The following is a 23,900-nucleotide window of genomic DNA, read 5'->3' as shown; positions in this document are numbered from 1 at the left end:
CAGCACGACCGGGGATGGGTGCCATTGTAGACCCTGCTCTCCGCTCCTAACACTGGATGCCAGGCTTCTTTCCCTCAGCCTCAGTTTCCTGCCTCAAGTGTGTACTGACTCTGCTCAGTGCTGGCTGGGCCTGTGCCAAGCATGCCCATGGCCCTGTAGCCACGTCTGAGCTGGATACCATTCAGTCACACACACACACACACCACCAATACACAGGCCTCTGAACAGACCTCCAGTGCCTTTTCTGGAAGTTATTGAACCATCCCCAGAAAAACGTACTTGCTCCAGGCCTGGCTGACTTGACACCATTTCAAAGGGCTTGTCAAATTTCTGATATCCACTCTCAGGTCCAGGTAAAGAAACTCTAGACGAATCATCTCCTCATATAGCTGTGAGAAAGGTCCAGAGTAAAAGGAGTGACTTGTTATCAGTCTGGCCATAGGGTATCTCTGCTATTCCGGTCCTTATCTGCTCCTTATTGGGCGTTATCAGTAGTTGTGAGAATGCCACACTCTACAAACTACTTGCAACTCCTTTCCTCCTTTGCCAGATGGGACAGTCCAAAGGCAGTGGACAGGTGACAGCCTGGGGTCCAGGAACTGAAGTGACCCTGGGTGCCGCCTCAGCCACCCCTTGCTGGGTCAACTGCCTCATGACACCTTCAACCCCCCAACAGTTCACAAGTTTATTTATGCATGAATTTATACAGACTGCAAACACTCGGGGACGCCTCCCCCTGCTTAACGGCCCGGAACCTAGACTCAGAAGGTTAAGAGGGGTCCAGCCTCAGAGGCCAGAGATGAGTTCTCAGGCAGCCGGTTCTTGGCCGCGGAGGATCCAGAGAACCAGAGGAAAGAGGCGTGGCCAGGGCGGAGCTCCGGTGGGAAGGCGGGGCCTGAGGCCAGAGCTGGGTGTGGCTTCCGGGCAGGGGGCGGAGCCTGAAGCGTGGCTTGGCCCAGAAGTTGATTAACCTGGAGCAGGGGCCCGCGCCCGCAGCCCCGGTATTCCGGGGACCCCTCTCCACTGGGGGCAGTGGGAAGGGAATGGGTCCACAGGCCCGGCCGTCTACACATAAGCGTTCTTCCCGTACTTGCCAAAGCTGCTGTCGCCCTCTTCATCCGAGGCTGCAGCGGGCAGACGGGCAGCGAGGCTGGCGGCCGGTATCACGGGGGCCTTGTAGGGAAGCTGGGCGCTGGCGGGGGAGAGAACCCGGGTCAGAGGGAGGTGCGGCCCTCGCCCCGCGCTCCGCCCTCGCGGCATGCCCCCCCTTACCCGGCGGCGGGGTCCCAGTCCCGAGAGCAGCAGCAGTTGGAGAAGAGGCAGATGCCGCCCAGGATGGCAAGCAGGCAGGCGCTCCAGCCTAGGTAGAGGGCAGGGCCCAGCTCGTACCTGGGGACGAGAACGGTGAGCAGGTGGCGCTAGCTCGGGAATCACACCGAGACCCACCCGCCGTCCCCCACACTCACTTGGTTCCAGCGTACAAGGGGTCAAAGAAGTCCCTGGTGATGTTGAAGGCGTACCAGGAGACGGCCACCATCCCGCAGATACCTGGGGGAGGAACCGGAGAACCCAGCTAGGCCTGGCGGAGGAAGGGGCGGCCCAGAGAAAGGACATGGGCATCAAGTCCAAGAGCAAGCTTCATCGGATCCCTTTCATTTCCCCTTGCCAGCTCCTCACTTCTGTTTCCTACGTCAACTGCAGGCTACTCCATCCACCACCGGGACACACTGCAGCCCCCCTTTCTTGTCTAAGTCTCCCACTCTGCTCCTCAGCCCCTGTTCCCTCTGTTTATCCCACACCTGCCCTGTCCCTCCTACCTCTAGTGCCTGGACCACAGTTTCTGCACTTGGAATCTGCTCACCAGCTCCTGTCCATTCTCGAAAGCCCAAACAGTCTTCCCTGATCAGCCTGCCTGCTCTGACTCCCCTTTCCTGGGCCTCCCAGAGCCCTCGGTGCGGTGCCAGGTCTTCACGGCTCGGTGCATGAAGGCCTGAAGCCTGCCAGGCCCCTGGACTACAGGTCCAGCCTGGCCGCCCCCTGAGGCCGTGTCTTCCAGTAAGCCACCTGGCTTCTCTGAGCCTGTGTCCACATCTGGAGAACAGGACAAGACCTGCCCTACCTCACAGGCGTGTTGAGGGGATGTGCACAGACATGTTTTGAAAATTGAAAAGGGATGGCAAGTCTTGTGGTACTGTTATTGTGCACAGTGCGTGTGTGTGTGTGTGCATGTGTGCAACGTCCTAGCTCTGATCTTCCCAGCCAGACTGTAAGCTCTGGAAGGCAGAAACTCCCACCTTTGGATTCCCTCCCATACCTCGCTCATGCCTGGTTCCTAGTACAGGCTCAAGAAACATTGCTGATGGACTGATTTGTAGCCAAGGGATTTGGTGAGTATGGGTGAGGGTGGGGTGAGCAGGGAGAGCAGACAGGTGTCAATGCAAAGGGGAAGGTGAGGCAACCGTGGGGTCTGGGTTGCCCACCCCACCCCCACTGCAGTACCACCCCCGCCCACTGCAGAGCAGGGTCCACCCAGCACTTCCCCCAGTTACCAGCCAGGATGTGTAGGGCTCCTGCGGCGGCTGCCAGCTTGGTTTTCCTGGAGAGCTCCAGGCCCCCAATGTTCGTGCAGCGCAGCCCCACCATGCCTAGGAGGAGGCCCAGGAAGCCCAGGAGGATGGCGGTGATCATGAGCGCCCGGCAGGCCTGGATGTACCCTGGGGAGGCAGGGCGCAGCCATGGGTCCCAGAGCCGGCCCTTTCCCCTCCGTCTGCTCTCCAGCCTATGACAGAGTTAGCCCCTGATGTAACCTGCTCAGGTCTCAGTCCCTACAAGCCCTCTGGTCCTCTCCTTCCCCTTTGGGCCCCATCCAATCTGAGGGGGTCAGGCTGAGGGGTCACACCCCCTCCTTCCCAGGAGCTCACCTCTGCACCTCTTGACCCTCCAGGTGCACTTTGCCTCTACCTCTGTTACAAGGCTTCTGCTCAGAGCCACTTACACACTTTGGCCAATAATGCTTTGTCCTGGGGGCCATACTCTGCATTGCAGGATTTTTTTTTTTTTTTTTTTTAATTTTTGGCCACACTACTTGGCATGCAGGATCTTTGTTCCCCGACCGGGATGGAACCTGGTGACCCCCTGCAGTGGAAGCACGGAACCTCAACCACTGGACCACCAGGGAAATCCCTGCATTGTAGGGTATTTAGTAGCATCCTTGGCCTCTGCCCATTAGACATCAATAGCAGTCTCTCCAGACAGGGCAATCAAAATCTCTATAGACATTGTCAAAAAACTACCACTAGTTGAGAACTGCCATGTTCTGCTGGGTATTACAGACAGTACACTCTGTGAGCACCCCTCCCCTCCCTCATACCTACTAGGTCCCATTTAGCACAGTGCCTGACATCCTGAACCGAGCCTCTTCCTGGAGTGACCGATAGGGGGCAGCAGTGGCAGCTTCTAATCTGGAAGGTGGGATACCTGGGCCTAGGACCTGTGCGAGTCAAGTCTAGCTCACGTGCACCTTCCTCAAAGCCGAAGGAAACGGCAGCTCCCTTTCTGGGCCCCCTTCCTCCTCCTCGGTCCTCGACAGTTGCCAAGCACTCCCAAGGACCTTGCACCCCTTCCCTGGGTGGGGCAGTGCCGCCTGTGTTGAAGGGGAAAGGCTGGGCCCCTGCCAGGAAGATGTGAAGTGGCCCAGAGTTGGGGGCCAGGGAGGAGGGGCAGAGTTCCCTGGGAGCATTTTCTCCTTCCCAGTCACTTCCTCTGCAGTTCCCCCAGCCTCTCCCCCTATTTATCCATCCATCCACCCCGCCCCCCACCCATCCCCACCTGGGCAGACCAGCTCCGGATCCCCAGGGAGCTCTTGTAGATAAGGAGACATTATTGAAGGGCCCATAAGCAGCTGGGTGGCTGTAGCATGAATAAGTGACAGGACCCCTCCCAGGACCAGAACTAGCCTGGGAACGAAGTATCGGCTGGCTCTGAATTCCAGCCCCCCAACCACCTGGGTGGCTCAGGGCAGGTCACCATGCAGTTTTCTTTCTTCTGGAAGATGAGGTTACCAATGCTGCCAATGGTGGGGCTGTAAACAGCACTGAAATGGTGCACGCGAAGCACTAATGATGCCTGGAACCTCAACCGTATCCCTGGACAGCTGCGTGCTCTCTGCCCTCCCCGCTCGGCAGCAGTCCCAGTGGGGCCCCTCACACCACGCTGCTGAGTGGCTGCAGCCAATGTCCCTCCTGCCCACCCAGCATTCTGGTATCCGATTCTGGTGTCTGACCCAGATTGTACTCAGCTTTCATAGAAGTTTTTCTTTTTTTTTTGGGGGGGGGGGGTGGTGTCCTGGATGGGATGAGAGCATGAAGCCCCTGTAGCTGCCTCAGGAGACCCTGGGACTAGTAGGGGCAGGGGAGACCCACCCAGACTCCCTAGCGGCTCATAGCCTCTCTGATACTTGGGGAGGCAGTTTCCTGGTGTGCTGGCCTCAGCTCCTTCCCCTGCCACCCGGCCCCTGCAGCTGGGGGACCTGGAAGCCATGACGGCTCCAGCAGCCCCCAGTGAGGGCGCGGGAGCTGAAGTGCACTGGGTTCCTGGTCATCCCCTCGTGGCCTGGCAAGGGGCCGACTGAAGGACTCCCCGGGTCGGGGAGTGATGGGTACAGCTCAGAGCATGAGCTCCAGCCACCAGGGGGGACCTTTTGGGGCCAAAAGGGCTGTAGGCTCCAGCCTACTAACAACCCCAAACACATACGCACACACACCCCTGACTACAGTGGGTACTGAGGCATGCAGGAGGACTCCATTTAAAACAGCCTTCTAGAGCTCGCCATGGCAGTGAGGTCAATGCCCCGCAGGTGCAGTTATTGAGACTTCTAAGTATCTCATCCCCCAGGAATCCAAGATGGGGTTTCCTCTTCTCCCCATGAGCCCCAACACTCTCACCCCAAAACTATAGTGCTCAATTTGATTGAGTGAATGTAGATGCCAACCTCGCGTTAACATTCTGCACATTTCATCTCACGTAATCCTCACGGCCACCCGGTGAACCGGTGGTATTCTGACCCAAATTTTAACAGATGGGTCAAATGAAGCTCATTTTATCAGGCCTGAGGCTCGCAGCAGGTCCAGGGCAGGTGCTGGGGCCGGCACTCTAGCCCCGGTGCCTGAACTTGTAGCCACAAAGACAGAGGGTCATGTTAGGGCAGGGGGCCACGTGTGGTGCAGCCTCTGCCACAGTTCCAGACAGAGAGATGCCCCCAGCACTCCTGGCTGCAGGAACCAGGTCTCCTCACTGCGTCTGGCTGCCCTCATCTGCATGGCGCCCAAGGTCTGAGCACAGGCAGCGCCCACCCTCCCCGGGGTCTCCCCAGCCTCCCGCCTCCCTCTGCTCCCTTCGGCTCTCCCCAGCCCGTACCGGAGAGGGCCAGCATGGACGGGAACTCCCAGCAGTTGTGGACTCCCATGGAGTCGGTGGCACAGCTGTACCAGAGGTTCTCGAAGATGGTGTTGGTGGTGATGACGTTCCCGTGCACGGTGGACACTCGCCAGCTGCTGTGCGCCAGGGTCACCCCCAGCATCAGCAGCCCCACAGCTGTGAGGAAGAAGCCGAAGATCTCCACAGCCACGGGCATGGTGGGACACAGGCCCGAGGGGAGCCCGGGGCCCCAGAGACGGGGAGGGGCTGGGCCCCGGGGGAACCTGAGGGGGCTGTGGCCAAGGAGGGTGGTCCAGGCAGGCGAGGGAAAGAGAGGGAGGCAGGCCGCAGCCTCGGCCTCTTCCGAGGCCCAGGTCCGTCTCCGGTTTGTCTCCTGCCCTCTCCCCGGGTCTCTTCGCTTCCCCGCAGGTCCGTCAGAGGAAAGAGCCAAGCGCGCACGACAGCTGTTGACGAGGAGATGGAGGGAATAAACCAAACGGGCCAAAAGTCCACCCCCTCCCCCCTGGCCTCTGGGCTGCCCTGGGCTCCCCGCCCCTCGAGGGTGGGGGGAGAGGACTTACCGGGGAGTGACTAACGGACGCGCCGCCAAGGAGGGGCTCCCATGGGAGGCGCTGGGAGCCAAGGGAAGCGTCGGCTTCTGACTCAGCTTTCGTCGGGGGCCAGAGAATGGAGTAAGAGGGGCAAGCAAAGAGGAAGCGGCTGAGAGGCGAGAGACTGAGACTGAACACAGACGTCCCCGGCACCTTTCAGTGGGGAAGGAGCCGGGGAGCCGAGCTGCCCTCTCTGAATGCTGGTGAGAACAGCTCAAGAAACTCAAAGACCTCGGGGTTGAGTATCCAAGGAAGAGTAAGGCTGAATGAGGGAATGGGCAATCTGGGGGAACCCATGGCTCTGGAATCCAACCAACCGGGATTCAAACCAGGTCCTATCCTTTACCAAAGCGGCACAGGCATGAAGTCGGGAGCCCCTTGAGCTTGTTTCTGCTTCCATGAACTAGAACTATTACTCCTCACTTCGTAGGTTATGTTAAGAATTGCGACCACAGATCAAAGCTCCTTGCAAGTATGAACTGCTCAGTACCTGGTGAATGCCCTGGGTGTCCAAGGCCCAGGTTGAGGCCACCGGGGTTGTTCTCCAAACTTCCAACTTCCTGAACTTGAATTTCTCCTTGTTGGGTTGATCTTTGACTCTCGGCAAAAAGCTTGATCTTGCTGCCAAAGGGGCCCTAAGTAGGGTAAATCACAAGCCCAGGACATGATCCTCTGATAATCTAAGCAGCTCAGCGTTATCAGAACTGTCACCGGCTCTACTAATCATGACAGACTAAAAACCTCCGGGTCCCCACCCCAAGCCAATGCTGAGCACCTGTCCTGGCAGAGACAGTCTCATTTCCCACCCTGAGGCCATAGCTGGGACAGCTCCGGTTCTCTTCTGGCGAGGGTGGCTGTGGCTCAGTTCCAAGGGGCCCATTCTACACCCAGGCAGTCACACAGGACATCACTGTGTGGAGGTGTAATCCCCATCCTCCTCCCTAGCCAGGCTCCTCCATGCTGCCCACAGGTGCCTCCTCCCCTGTACCCCCAGTGGGGGTAAGGAATGAGAGGTATGAAGTGAAGCAAGACAGGCCCAGGCTGAGCCTGGCACAGGGCAACGGGTGTGGGGCCAAGTGTGCTGGGTAGAGACTGGGTCCTGACCTTCCTTCTGCAACTGGAATGTCCTGGGTTTCTAACCTCTTCCATGACCCCTGCCAACTCCATGCCAAATGCCCATTTCCTCCCCTCCGCCAGCCCCCCTCCCTTAAGGAGAGGGACAGGGAGGAGGAAAGGGAGGACGCAGGAGGACAAAGGGAGGGAAGGGCGGAGGTTTTGGAGGAAACTGAGTGGGGGCCTCCCTGGTGTGGAAAAATCCACGTGCCGAGAGGCAGCTGAGTGGGTCAGAGGAGACATAAATTCTTGCCTGTCCCTTTAGCTCTGCCCTTCCCACCTCTGGTCACTGTTTTTGTCAGGATTCTAAGGCTGTGCGAAGGCCACGTCCCTATGCTGCCTGCCCCTGCTCAAGGACATGGCTAGTTATGGGGGAAGGAAGGAAGGGTGTGGGGTCTGGGCAGCTTGGCAGACAAAGGAGAACCCCACAGCAGCCTCTGGGGTAGGAGTAGGAGGGCGCAGAGCAGGAAAGGCCCACGTGTGACCCCCATCAGCTTAGCCTTATATTCCATTTTCTGATCTCCCGGGCCCAACCAAACCCACCCCTTTCTCAACATGGACACAAGAGGTTCCCAAGCCCAAGTCCAATTTTATTTACACTCATTGTAAAGCACATGATTTGGGGATAGGTGACAGGTCTCAGGGGAGAGAAGGGTGATGGCCACAGGGGACAGGGATGGGGTGCAGGAGAAGAAAGGGACGGCCAGGGGGATGGGCCGCTCTTCCAGTGTCCTCCACGGGCTCCCACATGTCCCTGCACAGATGCAGGGATGCCGTCTCCTTCAGGATTTGGACTTGGACACAGCAAGTCCGATGAGTCCAGCCAGTCCTGCCACGCCCAGGGCCATGCCTCCAACGATGGCCATGCCCACTAGTCCATCTGGGGAGAGGAAAAGGGAGACTGTCACGAGGACAAACCCAGTCCCTGAGGCGACCTGGCTACCACCTCACGGCCTGCTGCTCCTTGGCAGAAGACATGCCTCTTTCCCTGGAGTCCTGGGGTGAGGGGCCTGAGGGCTGGGGAAAGAAGAGGGCTGGAGGAGGAACTGAAGCCAGTTCTGAAGCCAGCCCAGAGGGCCCAGGCACGGGGGACAGAAGAGGAGATAACAGAGTGGAAAGGGAACCTGGGGATGCTGGAGGCCAAGGAAACATGAGGGCAGGGAGTGGAGGGAGGCGGAGGGGCAGAGAGGACGGCCTTCACCTTTCTTCATGGCCTTGTCAATGAGCCGTTCCAATTCTTTGGCCTGGTTGTTCTGCGGCTCTGTCTGCAGCAGCCCTCGCACATACTTTAGGGCCTTTTCATATTCCTGCACTCAGGGAAAACAACACACGCCCCCTCACAATTCCATCCCTCCGCCTGCCCATCAGAGGGGCCTTCTCTCCGCTGGCTCTGGGGCTCCTCCCTCGACCTCCACCCGCTCCCTCGCTCCAGCCCCACCCAGAGGAGTAGAGTCCACAAACCACCCCAACTGTGTGGGGGTGATAAGCTGAAGGAGATAACAGCCCAAGGCTTGGGGCTGCACCCCAGCGCTGACATCACTTTGCTCCCCACACCCTCAGCACCCTGATCCGCTGTCTCTCGCCTTCCCTCAGTGTCCTGGCCTGCTTTCACCTTGCACCTCTGTACCCAACACCACCCCCTGCCGAGCACCTCTCTGGCCTGGGCTCTACCCTGGAGGAGAGAGATGAGCAGGTGCTTGGCCACCCAAGCAGGGTGGAGGGGGAGAAGGAAGTGCTCTGCTTTACCTTGAGTCGGTAGTTCCCCACGGCCAGGTAGAAGACGTAATCCCGCTGCTCCTCTTTGCTCCCTTTGGGCAGCAGCTCTGGGGAGTTGGGGGGAAGGAAAAGGGTGAAAACCCCTTCTCTTCTTTCTTAGTGCCTATGTCCCAGACACCCCCTCCACTCCTTACATTCACTGTCCCGAGCCTCCACTTCAGCTCCAGTCACTCCGGGCTTTCTAGCCAGAGCTGTGGGGCAGCATGAACCCCAGCCAACACTGAGGTGTATGCAGCCCCCATATCAATACTCCAGTCAACTCTGGTTCATCCAAGTGAACTAAAAGCAAATCAGGGCACTGGACAAGCCAAAGGCATCTCTACTCCAATTGCTTGCTGCCCAGACTAGTGTTCAAAATAAGTTTTCACTCCTTCTCCTTTTAAAAAAAACAGCTCCAAACTCGCCTTCAACTACCCCTCCCTGAAAGATCCCACATAACTTTCTAAGTTCAGTGACTCCCCATAAGGTTATGTGTTCAGCTATACTCTGTGCACTAGAATTTGTTGCTAAGTGGGCAGGTGTTTATACAGCTTCCCAAGCATCTGTCTCCTCAACTAGACTGGCAATGTTTAGAGACTACTTCTGCAGCTGTGTCCTATTTCTCAGGAAACCTGAGAAATACACAAATGGAAGCTGAGATGATTGGCATTCAGGAAGATTCTTACTTTTATGGATTTACAATAGGTATCCTTGGCTAGTATAGTGATTGTTTATACACCAGTACTTGACCAAGAGAAAAGGGGTACAGAGAAATTTAAAGGTCAAGTATTGTGGCCTCTGACAAATGGTGACCTATCCAAAGTTAACGGAAAAAAGGATTCTGATCAAAAAAACACCATCTGCTCACAGGTTCTGAGGACAGTCTTCTGGACTTCTACCTGACTCCCCGCAAAGGTTTTCAACAGCTGCTAAATAAGCAACATGGTGAGGTGTGGGGGCAAAGATGTGACTGGGACACACGAAGACAGGAGCTTCTGGTCCCAATTCAGCCATTTATTAACCACCTGTCTGACCTGAGACGAGTCACTTTCCTTCTGTCTAGACGACCAGATCAGCAAAGTCCCATGGGGACTGACATGCTATGACTGTCTGGCAAAACACCAATGAGGTAGCAAGTAGCCAGAAGCACACTGGGAGAAGTCAGACTAAGTATAGCCCTTTCTTGCAGTGAGTTTACTGGAAGATAACTGTGAGGTGACTGTATTCTGAGATCCCATGTTGAAAAAGGATCCCCACACTGGAGACGGAGGGAGCAAACCAGGCCAATGGTGGCAGAGGACGACGATGGCAAGTTGGGAAGGAGCGAGTTGGGGAGTCAGCCAAGCACCTCACCCTCCAGCAGAGCAAGGCCTTTACGGATGTCATCGTTGTACTTGCTTCGCACCAGGCACCAGGCATATTCAAACTGCGTGCTCTTGGACACCGAGCCTGCTGCCTTCTCAGACTGAAATTTCCTTTCAAATTTCTGCCGCAGGAGAGGAGAGGAGTCATTTAGAAGTGAAGGGGGCAGGCTGAACTCTAGCAGGACCTGGGTGTCCCTGTTATCCATCTTCTCCTTTGCCACATCCCTCGTTCGGGTCTTGGGGTACCCGACTTCATCTCTGGGACTCAGGCATTCTGCTTCTTAGTGCCGGGTCGTCTCCTTTGTCTCCTTGGACCTCTCCTCTCTGCTTCCCTCCCCCTAGTGGTGCCGAGTGGAGATGCCACCTGGTGGCGGCTCCAGGCACCGCTCCCGGAGCAGCTGACCCCGAAGAGGCCGGCTTGAACAGTAAACAGGCTGTCAGAACAGCTCAACAACAGTCCAGCCCACGCGGCCCCTCGTCGGAGACTGCTTCTCTCAGCCCCACCCTGCCTAGTCTGGACCCTATCTTATCTGAAGGAAAAAAAGATAATAAAAACAGTGCCTACTTCCTGTTAGAGCTACAAAGATTGAGACCTTCCCTACAAGGGACTTAACACTGTGCCGGATTGATTAATATGTGAAACTTTACGGTGGTCGCTGTGTTCCCCCGCCACTGAAGGAGCTCTTAAAATCAAGTGCCCGCATCCTGACCTCGAGCTTCTGACAGAACCTAGCACCCGTCAAACTCCAGGCCCCGAGTCTGAGGCGTGGTGGCATAGGAAACTACAACTCCCATTAGCCTCTGGGGCAAGGTGGACCCTCTGGGAAAGAGCCGAACGCTGCTGGGGCTGCCGGGAGCCGTAGTTCGGCTTCTCTACCCAAAATTGATGCTGGGAGGAGAGTTTGGCCCCTACCCGACTCTCCTCAGGGCCCGCCCCTCCGAAACTTCCTTTTCCCTCCCTCGGAGCCGGGCCTCACCAGCAGGTCCTCCACAGACACCAACTCGTTCAGCACGGCCTCCATGGCCGCCGGCCCCGCAGGTCTCACAACTCAGACGCTACAGCGCCACTTGCTCCATGGCCCACTGAACAGGGGCGGAGGGCCACTTCCGGTGCTCGGCGGAAGCGGGACCGCCCTCCCCTACGCAGAGCCAATCGCTTCCCATAGCCGTCGCCGAACCCGCCTCCGCCTACCGCCGCCGCGGCGCGCACCTGGGCTCAGTGATGCGCATGCTCCAACAGGCCCCTCTCCCTCACCACGGCCCACAGACCGCGCACAGCCCCTGGCTAGTCCTGAAGTTGGTCTTCCTGCGTACCCTGCAAGTGCCTCTGTCTACAGAGGCTGCCTCAGTAAAGTACGAGACTATGTCTTGATGGTTAGCCCACAGACTGAAAACAGCGGAAAGAGAAGGTGGGGACCTGGGCATGGATCCCGTAATTTTAGGATCTAGTCTAACCCTCTCTTTTCCTCCCTTCCGCGCCCCCCCCCTCCCCCGCCCACCCCAACTCCCTGCTCCCAGATATCTAGGACCCTAGGGGCTACGTGACTTTTTAGTGCCCGCAAGAAAATTATAACTAGTACCAGGGTTTCCAGGGCCCGGGCGGACTTAAAATGCAAGAGCAAAGAAAACTATAACTGTCAACCGTAAGCCAGAGACTGGAATGCATACTAATGGGAGATGCTATTAATGGGAATTTAAAGAAAAGCTGTTGCCTCTGCTTGCACAGAAGGTCCAATATTTTAAATATTATTTAATAAAGCATCCTCTGGGTGTACTCAAGGGGGAAAGGCCTTCTATGTGGGGTCATGGGCAATAAGGAGCTTGGAAGTGAGAAGCAACAAAACGTGGAAAGGGGAAATGCTGCATGCTGCTCTGGCATCTGTGTTCTGTGCAGTGAAGGGTAGGCAGTGACTTTCAAATTCTCTTTACCTTGACCCACAGTGCTCCAGCACACATGTGAATGTAAGTTCCCTGAGGGCAGAAACTGTATCTTATTTATCTGTCCATCTCTAGCTCTGAGCACAAGGTAAATGAAATGTTCAAGAAATATTTATTGAATTGTTAGGAAATAATAGTAATGACCACAGTGCAAATGCAGGGGGTTAGCATCCAAACACCTTTCACATTTGCAAAGCCCCTTGAATCTTTTTTCCTCATAATAGCCTTGTGAGTTAAGGTAGGAAATTACTCTTTTCTACTTGGCTTGGACAGTTGATATAAGCTCAGTAAACTTTAAGAGAAATCTCATTTAGGGATCTGGTTCCATAATAGTCAAGGAGAAAAATTTATGTCCCTTCAAAGATGTACTGAGTGCCTAAGTTTGGCTGGGCATTGGGGTGAGCAGAAAGGGTAAAAAGGTGTACATAATATGAAGCAGATGAGTGAAAATAGGGCTGAACACTAAGGGCAAGTAGAACTTATCTTCCTTTCAAGGCAGGGAATTAAGAAAGGCAAAAGTCCACTATTTCTATCAGGATGTTCCTTTCCTCGGGTGGTCTGCTACCCCTCATCCATGTTTGTATCTGTTGCAGCTCTTGGCACAGGCCTGGTGTGTGGCAAAAGCTCCATCAGGGTTTGTTAAATATAATTTGTGGAGGGAAAAAGAATGTGTTACATGGCTCAATTCTGTGCCAATGAAGAGATCTTAAGTTTGTTTCTTGGGTCTAGTAAGCATAGCCATCCACCCTGGATTACAGGGATAAGAAGTAGTACCTGTTCATTTTACTTCCAAATTACATTTCTCTGTCTTTTTCAAAAACATCTACTTCTGCTTTATTGACTACACCAAAGCCTTTGACTGTGTGGATCACAACAAACTGTGGAAAATTCTTAAAAGAGATAGGAATACCAGGTCACCTGACCTGCCTCCTGAGAAATCTGTATGTAGGTCAAGAAGCAACAGTTAGAACTGGACATGGAACAACAGACTGGTTCCAAATCAGGAAAGGAGTACGTCAAGGCTGTATAATGTCACTCTGCTTATTTAACTTATATGCAGAGTACATCGTGTGAAATGCCAGGCTGGATAAAGCACAAGCTGGAATCAGGATTGCTGGGAGAAATATCAATAACCTCAGATATGCAGATGACACCACCCTTATGGCAGAAAGCGAAGAACTAAAGAGCCTCCCGATGAAAGAGGAGAGTGAAAAAGTTGGCTTAAAACTCAACATTCAGAAAACGAAGATCATGGCATCCAGTCCCATCACTTCATGGCAAATAGATGGGGAAAGTGTGAGAGACTTTATTTTTTGGGGGGCTCCAAAATCACTGCAGATGGTGACTGCAGCCATGAAATTAAAAGATGTTTGCTCGTTGAAAGAAAAGCTATAACCAACCTGGACAGCATATTAAAAAGCAGAGACATTACTTTACCAACAAAGGTCCGGCTAGTCAAAGCTATGATTTTTCCAGTAGTCATGTATGGATGTGAGAGTCGGACTATAAAGAAAGCTGAGCGCCGAAGAATTGATGCTTTTGAACTGTGGTGTTGGAGAAAACTCTTGAGATTTTCTTGGACTGCAAGGAGATCCAGTCAGTCCTAAAAGAAATCAGTCCTGAATATTCATTGGAAGGACTGATGCTGAAGCTGAAGCTACAATACTTTGGCCACCTGATGCAAAGAACTGACTCACTGGAAAGGACCCTGATGCTGGGAAAGATTGAAGGCAGGAGAAGGGGACGAAAGAGGATGAGATGGTTGGATGGCATCACTGATTCGATGGACAGGAGTTTGAGTAAGCTCTGGGAGTTGGTGATGGACAGGGAAGCCTGGCATGCCGCAGTCCATGGGGTCACAAAGAGTGGGACACGACTGAGCGACTGATCTTTTTCAATAGCATCCAAATGCAAACTGTTGTCACTTTGGAGTAGTCAGAGGGACCTTATAAAAATACAACTCTCAGTTTATCTGAAACCCTTTAATAGCTTCTCATTGCTGTTAGAAAGAAGGCCAAAACCTTGCAGCAAAGCCCAGAAGGTTCTCTGTAGTCTGGTCTGGCTCCTGCTCTGCATCATCTCTCCTTCACTGCAGCTTGTCTGTACACCAACCCCACAGGCCTTCTTTCAGTTCTGCAACCCCTAGTGGCTACAGGCCCTCTGTACATGCAGTCCCTGCTATCTATCTAGAACATCTCCCCCCACCCCTGCCCCCAGCTTTGCTTATATGACTCATTCATTCATTTATCATTTAGTTCATTCAACAAATACTTATTGAGCACCTGTTATGTGCCAGGCACTGTTTAAGTATTTGGGATCAGCACTGAATAAAGTTCCTGTTCTCACAGAGCTTGCATTTTAGTGGGGAAAACAGAAAAAATAATCAAACAAGTAAATAACTAAAAACACAATGGCAGGAGTTTATAAAGTGCTGTGAAAACAAGAAAAGCAGGGGAAAGGGACTGTGAGAGAAGAGGATGCTGGTGAAGGAGAGCTTAAAGAAGCCCATCGTGGAGAAGTGACACCTGGACAGAGTACTGAAGTAGCCATGCAGGTGAATGGGGAGAACGTTCCAGGGAGACGGAATGGCAAGAGTCAAAGCCTTAAGAAAGGGACACATAAGAGTTGTTTAGAAAATGAGGGCAGAAAGGTAGTCAGGGGCAGATCGTGGGGGGCCTTGTAGACTATGGTAAGGAATCTGGACTTTATGTGACAAATGATGGGAAGGCATTGGAGGGTTTTGGGCAGCAGAGTGAAATTATCCAGCATAGAGCAATACCTCTGGTGGCTACTGGCGTGGCCCAGGCAAGAGACAGTGGTGACCTGGTCTACAGCGGCAGCAGTGGAGGTGAAGGAGTTCAGGATATGTGGTCAGAAAGTATGGTCGGCAAGAACCATCAGCAGATGGACTGGATGTGAGAGAGGACAGTAGGATGACACATAGGTTTGTGCCCTGACTGACCTGGTGAATTCCTACTGACCCTCAGTTCTAAGCTCTAAGACTCCTCCTCAGGGAAGGCCTTCCCTGGCATCCAGATTAGGAGGGCTCCTGTTGAGAGGCTGAGCACTACCCATCCTGCGTTTTCAGAATATAAGACTGTAACCCGCTCATTCTTTTCTTAGTTAGCCCTGTGTTTTTGTGAACTACATGAGTATTGGTTTGGGTATGGTAATAACATCTTCCAGGAGCCAAAGCCTATTCTGCTATTGTCTCTTTTTTTCCCCACATTAAGGAAGGCTAACATGTGACCTGGGTCCAAAAATCACACCTGGAAGGCAAGAGTTCTGTTTGATCCATGAGGAAACTGAGACTCAAAAAGCTTAATTCATCTCCTGAAGGTCACAGAGCTAGAAGTGGAGGAGCTGGGATTTAAACCCGAGTCCTGCTTCAGCGTCAGAGACAAGGAGTCAGTTAAAGAAGAAACAGACAGAAAGGATACGACAAGTTTGTAAGTATGCTCCAGTTTTTATCTTTAAAAAATTTACATGTAAATTTGTCTTTGTTTTGTTTTGCACAGTAGAGGACTTCCCTTAAGCAGCAGATGAATGAGGAAGGAACAATTTAGATTAATTCAAGATGAAAACAGGCAAAGCAATCCCACTACCGCCCCCCCCCCCCCGCCATTTTTTTAGTAAAATACAGTAAAATTAAAAACAAAACCCGAAACCACCACCAGAGCTGCTGAGATTGTTGTAAAACTGACTCTTGGCAAGTGGCCTGTATTTTTAGTTCATACTATGTGTTACTTTCTAATTATACACTTGTGTGATTTGCTGATGAATGCCACCCTCCTGTACTAGACTGGAAGCTACAGGAGGGCAGGGTCTGTCTGTTTTGCTCATCTTATGCCATAGAATTCAGAGCCTCTACCAGTAGATACTCAATTAGTACTAATAATTGTTGCATAAATGGTTATTGCAGTTGCTATGATTAACTTTTTGGAAGAGAAACCAGTCAATATATAGTAAGAGCTATATTATTTGACTAGTAATCTCCTTCTGTGGGGGAAAAAAGTATTCAACAAAAGCCAAAAAAAAGAAAGGAAAGACAAGGCATGAAGATATTCATTCCTGCATATCTCTGAAGATAAACAAAAAACTAAATCACCAAGGAATGGTTTTATTAAATGATGTTACATCAATATTATGTTACATCAATATAATAATAAACAGCCTTAAAGTCAGTCATCTGGATTCTAGGCTGATGATATTTGAAACAAAAACGTATGACCTTCTCAAATTCAGTCCTGTGAGTGGGCAGAAAGGAAACGGACAGTTTTTGTTGGTGGAACCAAAACCTAGAATTGGTACTTGGTGGCAGAGGCCCTCCTTTGACGACACCAGAAATTGGAGCCTGTTTCGGACTTCTGCCCTACAGCATCTTGTCAGGTCAGCCCAGAAGTTCTCAGCAAACACCCACCAAACAGGATCTCACTATTATTTTTAAAAAGTTAACAGGAGATCAAACCAGTCAATCCTAAAGGAAATCAACCCTGCATATTCATTGGAAAGACTGATGCTGAAGCTCCAATACTTTGCGAGGAGCCAACTCACTGGAAAAGAGCCTGATGCTGGGAAGGATTGAGGGCAGGAGGGGAAGGGGTGACAGAGGATGAGATGGTTGGATGGCATCACCGACTCAATGGACATGAGTTTGAGCAAACTCTGGGGAATAGTGGAAGACAGGGAAGTCTGGCGTGCTGCAGTCCACGGGGTCGCAAAGAGTCGGACACGACTTAATGACCGAACAACAACAATTTATTATTTATTTGGCTGCGCCAGGTCTTAGTTATGGCATGCGGAATCTAGTTCCCTGACCAGGGATGGAACCTGGGCCCCCTGCATGGGAGCGCGGAGTCTTAGTCAGTGGACCACCAGGGAAGTCCCAGGGGTTCCACTGTTCCTGTTCTAATCTTCAGTGACCAGTCTCCTCTACTTCCCACTTTCATCTACTGTTTAATTAGAGAGGAAGTCCTGTCAACCCCCAACTGATTGATTCATCCATCCAACAAAACATTTCTTAAGGGTCTGCTGTGTTCCAGGCACCCTTCTAAGTGCTGGGTAAGAGAAATGAACTAAACAGACATAAATCCTTCTCCCATGGAAGTCAATCTTAGCGAAAGAGAAAAGACAGCTAAGGAATAAATACATAATATCAGGCCACGGCTGCCTCCATTCTGTCATCATACTCTTTAGGCCTTCATGTGTTTTCCTCTTTCAACCCAGCCTGGCTGCCAGCTGCATTTTATTTTTTTATTTTTTATTTTTTTTTGCCAGCTGCATTTTAAAGTGCAGATCAGGCCCCACATCTCCTGATTAAAATACCGTCTAGGCTACTCAGGACATGGTTGAAATTTCTTATGATGCATACAAAGCCCTTCAGGATCGCCTCTGCTTACCTCTCCAGCTTCGTCTCCAGGCACCCATGCGCCCTGCACACGGAGAGTTTTCATGACGGCCACCTTTCTTCCACTCGGAATGCTCTCCAACCAGAGCTCTCCATCCAGCAAACATCTGAGTCCCTGCGTGGCCGGCAACTAACTGCCAGGCTCAGGGCCGTTACCCTCCGGGGCAGCTCTTATCACCCAGTCCCACAGTCCTTTATGTGGACCGGGACCGTGTCTTGTTTATCTCTCTGCCAAAGGGCAGACACCCAAGAATTGTTCGTGGTGTGAATGAGAGAGTAACGGCAGGCATTCTTTAAATAAAAAAAAAAAAAGACGCTAAGAACCTCGGCGACATCTGCACTTCCGGGTAGCGGCTCGGTCGGCCCCGGAGGTAAGGGTGACCCCCAGGGGCTGCTCTAGGAGGAGGGCTCGGTGACCCGGAGGACCCGGGAAGACTCGAGCGGGAAGAGCGCGCAGTCTAGGTCTGTGCAGTCTCCGCCCTCTGGAAGGAGGCGGAGCCGACACGAGCCCTGGGCGGGGCGCGGAGGCCCCGCTGGCCAATTAACGTGAGCATCTTCGCGGGAGGGGCGGGGCGCGGTGCGACTGAGAGGCGGAAGGGGCGGTGCCGAGGCCTGGGATCCCCGAATCTCAGTTTTCGCCCTTGTGGTCCGGCGTGAGAGGGCTTCTCGTTGCTAATCCTTAAGCCAGAGACGCTCTCTGTAAATGAAAATTTATCTGTTGCCTCCTTTAGAGACTGTCTCGCATCTATGTGATGAGGGCGGACAACGTGCCCAGGAATCACCTGGAATCTTGTTAAGTGCAGAGTTGGTTCAGTAGGTCTACGGTGAGGCCCGAGATGTTGCGTTCCTAATTAGCTCCGAGAGGATACCGATGCTGTGCCTTCTCTAACACACTTTGAGGAGCAAAGGTGTGAAACAGTGGTTCTTAGAGGTGGTCCCCGGACTAGCAGCTTGGACATCACCTGAGAATTGTTTAGAAATGCACATTATTGAGCCCGGCTCCACACCTGCGTAGCAGTCTGGGGTTGGGGCCCCGGCAGTCCGCTGTTTTTACAAGCCCTGTGGGTGATTCTGGTGCTCAGGCTCACCGGACTTTGAGAACCACTGAACAACAACAAAAAAATTGAGCCTCATTTCTCAACAGACTGTGACTGTGTTAGTTTGCTTTATCTCGTTAAGTCTCTTCAGCCGAAAACTCAGGGTGAAAATACTGGTGCCTTCCTAGTGAATCTCTTAGGAGGAAACGTGAGAATGACTGTAAAGCACTTGGCGCACATAATAAACATTTTATAACGGTTATAAGAACATTAGTGTGAGGGGACAGAAAAAGACTTTAAAAGGAATGAGGGATGGGGGGAGATCTAAGCATATGCAGAAATGATTTTATTCTTGCAGGCTACTAAAGCGGAGAAGACGGCTGCAATGGTAGTTAACACAACAGTGATACCTGTCAACCGTGGTGATTATCCATAAAACCTTTCGTTTGGACAGCGAATAAATTCACTTATTTGGAGTGCCTCTTTCAGATGAGTGAATTTTAGAGAGCAATAACAGACAAAAAGAAAATTTCTGCTTTTGTTTGTTTTGTGTGTGTGTGTGTTTTCAAACAACAGATGTGCCTTAAACTATCTAGGTGTGATTTTCCTATTTGTCTATTCTGGGAATGACATCACCATTTACCACTTTGGTTATAGGATGTAAAAAGGGGAATAAGGCAAAATCAGAAACAGGTAAGAGAAATTTCTGGATCAGTTTTTATTCAGCAATGAATTCAAGCTGCCAAAAGAACTAGAATATCTTTCATCCCTGCCTCGTACACTGCTGTCATCCAACCATGAGCTGCCAGAGTACTGACTCTAGGAATTCTTTCAGAACTCATTGACCTTCCAGGATAAAGCTGTATACATTACCAAAGATGAATAGAGTTTCTTGGAACAGGGTCACAGGGCCTCTTTCTAGACTGTCATGCTGCTGCTACACTGGAGTGGGTTGCTATTTCCTTCTTCAAGGCATGAAAGTGAAAAGTGAAAGGGAAGTCGCTCAGTCATATCTGACTCAGCCACCCCATGGACTGCAGCCTACCAGGTTCCTCCGTCCGTGGGATTTTCCAGGCAAGAGTACTACAGTGGGGTACCATTGCCTTCTCCGAGACTGTCATGCTAAAGAATTACAAAAATGTGGTTTTAGTTGGTAAGGATTCTGCCTTGTAGAGAGGAGGCCTTTTGAGTTTTTGTTCTAGTGAAGACTTATTGCTCTAATGACCACAACTCTTAATTTAGCCATTATGTGCATGTGCATGTAAATTCCATTTTGTTAATATTAGTGGGGGAGGTAAGGTAGCATCGTTCCTATGAAACTAGAAATCAATTACAAGAAAAATATGGGGAAATCACAAAAATGTGGGAATTAAACAACATGCTACTGATCAGCCAGTGTTACCAAAGTAGTCAAAGGAGATATCAAAACATACCTAGAGACAAATGAAAACTGAAATATAGCATACTAAAATTTATGGAGGAGGGGTACTTCCCTGGCAATCCAGTGGTTAGGATTTGGCGCTTTCACTATGACCCAGCTTTGGTCCCTGGTTGGGAAACTAAGATCCTATAAGCTGTGCAGCCAAAAAATAAAGAGCAAAAAAAAAAAAAGGGAATATTTGAGATGAGCAGTAGCTGGTAACTCTGCTGAAGGTCACAATTTAATCTGTATTTTTAGGGTAAATTAGGAGGATGCCAGTGTGATGAAAGCTGCATGTTTGTTTTACATCAAACCTTTAGAAAGGACTGAAGACCTTTAATTTAGCCACTCACATTTTTAAAGTGAAAAACCAGGATTAAAGAAGTGAAGTAGCATTCTCAGTTCCTCGGTCTTCCGGTTCTTGATCCATAGCAGTTTTTCTATGCGCTACTATCTCTTTTGATATGTGGTAGATCAGCTTTTCTAAAAAAGTAATTCTGATGCACAATCATCAGTTTCTGGTAGAAAGTTAGGTAGCTTGATCATTCATGAAGAAGAATGTCTGCGTGAGCTAGATTACTCAAAATGTTCTGGTCTCAAAAACATCCCCTCCCACCACTTGGAAGTGTTCAGATGCTAGAAGGGATGTTGCAGAAGGTCAGCTGTGACTAAGAGCTGAACAGAGGCTGCTTCCTCTGAAAAAAATGAGATCATATCAAGCTGCGCACATCTGAGAGCCAGCTAAGACACCAAACCTTCCTAAATGTCAAAATTGTTTAGATATTTTTTAAAACGTTAAGACTTTTACTGACTTAATGGCTGAGACCAGATGAAAGCAGTGGAAGAGCCCAAGGAAACAGGAAGTTTAGATAAATCTGTGCTTGAAAGGTTTTTTTTGTTCAATGTTGAATTGCCTGAGCTTTATGGACTGAAGGGTGAGCCCCCAAATTCCTGTGTTGAAAGCCTAACCTCCAGGCTCAAAGAATAAATGTATTTGGAGACAAGATCTTTAAAGAAGTAATTAATTTAAAATGAGGCCGTTAGCCAGTATGACTGGTGTCCTCAGAAGACGAGGAAATTAGGACACAGACACACAGGGGGAAGGTCGTGTGAGGACTCAGGGGGAAGACACCCAACAGTGACTCAAGACGAGAAGCCTCAGACACCTGTGACCCCTTGATCTTGGACTTCCAGCCTCTAGAACTAGGAGGGAATAAACTATTGTTGTTTAAGACTCCCCCCTCCTCCCACCTCATTACACTCCCCTAGTTTGTGATGCTTTGTTAGGGCAGCCCTAGCAAAATAATACAATGTGCAAAAGTCATTTTGCATGAGAAAACTCATTTTTTTTTTCCCAATCCTACAGAAATAGTCTTTACAAAATATTGGTAAATGCACAATGCAATCCTCCCTTGGGTTCTGTTCCAGAACTTTGTGGATCAGACTCCCAGGCAAGCCTTGTGCCTTCCTGGCCTCTCTGACAGCTTCTGCCATTTTCTCTGAGTCTGGAATGCAGAGAGTTTTTCAGATGTTGTTCAGACGCTAAGTGGTGTCTGACTCTTTGGAACCCCATGGACGGTAACCTGCCAGGCTCCTCGTCCATGGAACTTCCCAGGCAAGAATAGTGAGTCTGTTGCCATTTCCTCCTCCAGGGGATCTTCTTGACCCAGGAATCTGGGTCTCCTGCATTGGCAGGTGGATTCTTTACCACTGAGCCACTGGGAAAGCCCAGTTTTTCAGATACTGGAGCTTAACTCCAAAAGGCCCTGAGATAAAGGTCTTTGCATACCTCTTGTGATTGCCAGGGGTCTCCTGGCTTGCCCCGTTCCCATAACCATACACTTGGTGTTCTGCTGCACGGATTTGCAGTGTGGGAGGTGTCCCTCACTTGGTGAGTCTGGAGGGACAAGCCCAAAGCTGGGCTTCAGTGCCCTTCCTGAAGCAGGTGGGGTGGTAGTGCCCGTGCTCAGTGAGGGGCTAGACTTGAGGACCTGTGAGACTCAACACACTTTCCTCCCATGATCTGACCAGACCTGGGTCATCCTACTCCCCCTCAACTGGCCCTTCCAGCCCTCCAGGGAGCTGGAGGGGTCTTTCTTCTGACTACACAGCCTGCAGCCTCACAGGGCTGGTGGGGCAGGAGCCAGGTCCCTATTGATTCAGATGAAATGTTAATTAAAATGTTTAGCCCTAATGGTGGGGTAGAGAGATCAACCTCCACGAACTATTACAGTCTAATAACAGGCATCATGTACTGAGCACTTAGTGTGTGCCAGCCTAGAGATAAATTCTCCCTGCATCCTTCCAGCAGCTCTCCATGGTGGCTCTTATTATACCCATTTTCCAGATAAGGACACAAACTCAGATTAGAACATTGAGGTTCAGAGAGGAGAAATAATTTTGCTAGGTCTCCACAAGCTAGCAGGTAGCAGAGTCAGGACCCAGCACATACCTGGTACAATGTCAGGTGGGAGAACTACAAAGATAAAGAAAAATCCAGACCCTTCTCATGGGAAAGTCATTGATTTATGAGGGAACATGGGAAAGAAATTATTGCAAAATGATGGGCAGGGTATTCTCTTTCGATTATGCTGATGATGAGAGCACAGAGGGGAGGAGTCTTGAAGGCAAGACTGCAAAGTTAAAGATAAGTTTTGAAGAAGTGATGGCCGAACTGAGTTTTGAAAGCTGAGGAGTAGCTGGCCAGGCAGAGAAAAGGATGAAGCAGAGTTTAGGGCAAAAGCTAAGAATATGTCTTTGGAGTCCTGCCCCTACTTGGATACAGGTCCAGTACCTAATAGTTGAAAGACCTTGATCAAGTTTCTCAACATCTCTGCCTCTTTTTAAATCATATTTAAGATGAAAATAATAATAATAACCAGTTGATACTGTTGCTCTGAAGATCAAATGAAATAATGAGTTCTGCCTAAAAAAAAATAAAGTGAAAGTGTTAGTTGATCAGTTGTGTCCCACTCTTTGCAATCCCATGGACTATAGCCCACCAGGTTCCTCTATCCATGGAATTCTCCAGGCAAGAATACTGGAGTGGATTGCTATTCCCTTCTCCAGGGGATCTTCCCAACCATGGATCAAACCCGGGTCTCCCATATCGCAGGGAGATTCTTTATTGTCTGAGCCACCAAGAAAGCCCGAGGGGGAAAAAAAGGTGCTCAATAGATCATAAAGGGTTTCCATAAAAGACTGTTATAGGGGTATGGTAGGGGATGAGGGATGAAGCTAAAAGGCAGCAAGGTCCAGAGAATGAAGGACCTGTGTGCTAAGTTAAAGGAGTTGGGCCTTCATCCTGTGGGCGGTGGGGAGCTGTTGAAAGTTTTAAGCAGGAGAATAGCATGATCATATATATGTCTTAACAGTCTCAGTCTGGCAGCGCAAGGGAGAATGGTATTGAGGGTAAGACCAGGAGATGCTTTGATCCTGGTGAGGCATGATTTAGGGAGGGTCTGGATTAAGCAGTGGATGAATAATGGATGCCAGGGATATTTGATCATAGGATCACCAGGTCTGCTAAATAGAATGGATGCAGAGAGCAGAGGGAGGGGAATGTGCAGAGGAAGAAGAGCAAGAGGCCCAGTGCTGGGGATGATGGGCCTAACGATCAGGAGGATGTGCAGGGTGTGGGGATCCGAGGGGTATCAGCATCAGGATGGGCGAGAAAGCAGTTGCTCCCTTGGACTGGAGAGTGAGGAAAAGGTGAGCTTAGGGAAATATTCAGAAACCCGTTTAAGAGAAGGTTGAAGAATAGCCCAAGAGGTGGGAGGCGAACAAGGAAGATGTGTGCCTACGCCAAGGAAAGAGAGTTTTAAGAAGAAGGGCTGAGGA

At 51.0% G+C, this 23,900-nt stretch overlaps 2 protein-coding genes across 5 annotated transcripts; both read right to left on the bottom strand.

Moving 5' to 3' along the window:
• Positions 1-671: 671 nt before the first annotated feature.
• On the bottom strand, positions 672-5,922 carry CLDN15 (claudin 15). Of its 2 annotated transcripts, none has more exons than XM_061153502.1 (5): positions 5,416-5,922; positions 2,550-2,714; positions 1,467-1,548; positions 1,273-1,389; positions 672-1,192 (listed from the first exon to the last, which is right to left on the bottom strand). In XM_061153502.1, exons 1-5 carry the CDS (start codon positions 5,630-5,632, stop codon positions 1,066-1,068), a joined length of 708 nt encoding a protein of 235 aa, XP_061009485.1. In that variant the 5' UTR covers positions 5,633-5,922; the 3' UTR covers positions 672-1,065. The 2 variants fall into 2 exon arrangements, with proteins under 2 accessions (XP_061009485.1, XP_061009486.1); XM_061153503.1 differs by lacking the exon at positions 5,416-5,922 and adding an exon at positions 3,371-3,399 and having other exon boundaries at positions 2,550-2,779.
• A 1,786-nt stretch (positions 5,923-7,708) lies between these two features.
• Positions 7,709-18,052, bottom strand: FIS1 (fission, mitochondrial 1). Of its 3 annotated transcripts, none has more exons than XM_061153498.1 (5): positions 17,596-18,050; positions 10,248-10,380; positions 8,886-8,962; positions 8,341-8,446; positions 7,709-8,019 (listed from the first exon to the last, which is right to left on the bottom strand). In XM_061153498.1, the coding sequence occupies exons 1-5, from the start codon at positions 17,647-17,649 to the stop codon at positions 7,922-7,924; spliced, it is 468 nt and encodes a 155-aa protein (XP_061009481.1). In that variant the 5' UTR covers positions 17,650-18,050; the 3' UTR covers positions 7,709-7,921. The 3 variants fall into 3 exon arrangements, with proteins under 3 accessions (XP_061009481.1, XP_061009482.1, XP_061009483.1); XM_061153499.1 differs by lacking the exon at positions 17,596-18,050 and adding an exon at positions 11,236-11,393; XM_061153500.1 differs by lacking the exon at positions 10,248-10,380 and having other exon boundaries at positions 17,596-18,052.
• Positions 18,053-23,900: the final 5,848 nt, after the last annotated feature.

This window comes from Dama dama, chromosome 10 (genome assembly GCF_033118175.1).
Source record: "Dama dama isolate Ldn47 chromosome 10, ASM3311817v1, whole genome shotgun sequence".
Lineage (NCBI taxonomy): Eukaryota > Metazoa > Chordata > Mammalia > Artiodactyla > Cervidae > Dama > Dama dama.
Note: the sequence above shows the minus strand (reverse complement) of the source record. Positions and strands in the feature narration are given on the sequence as shown.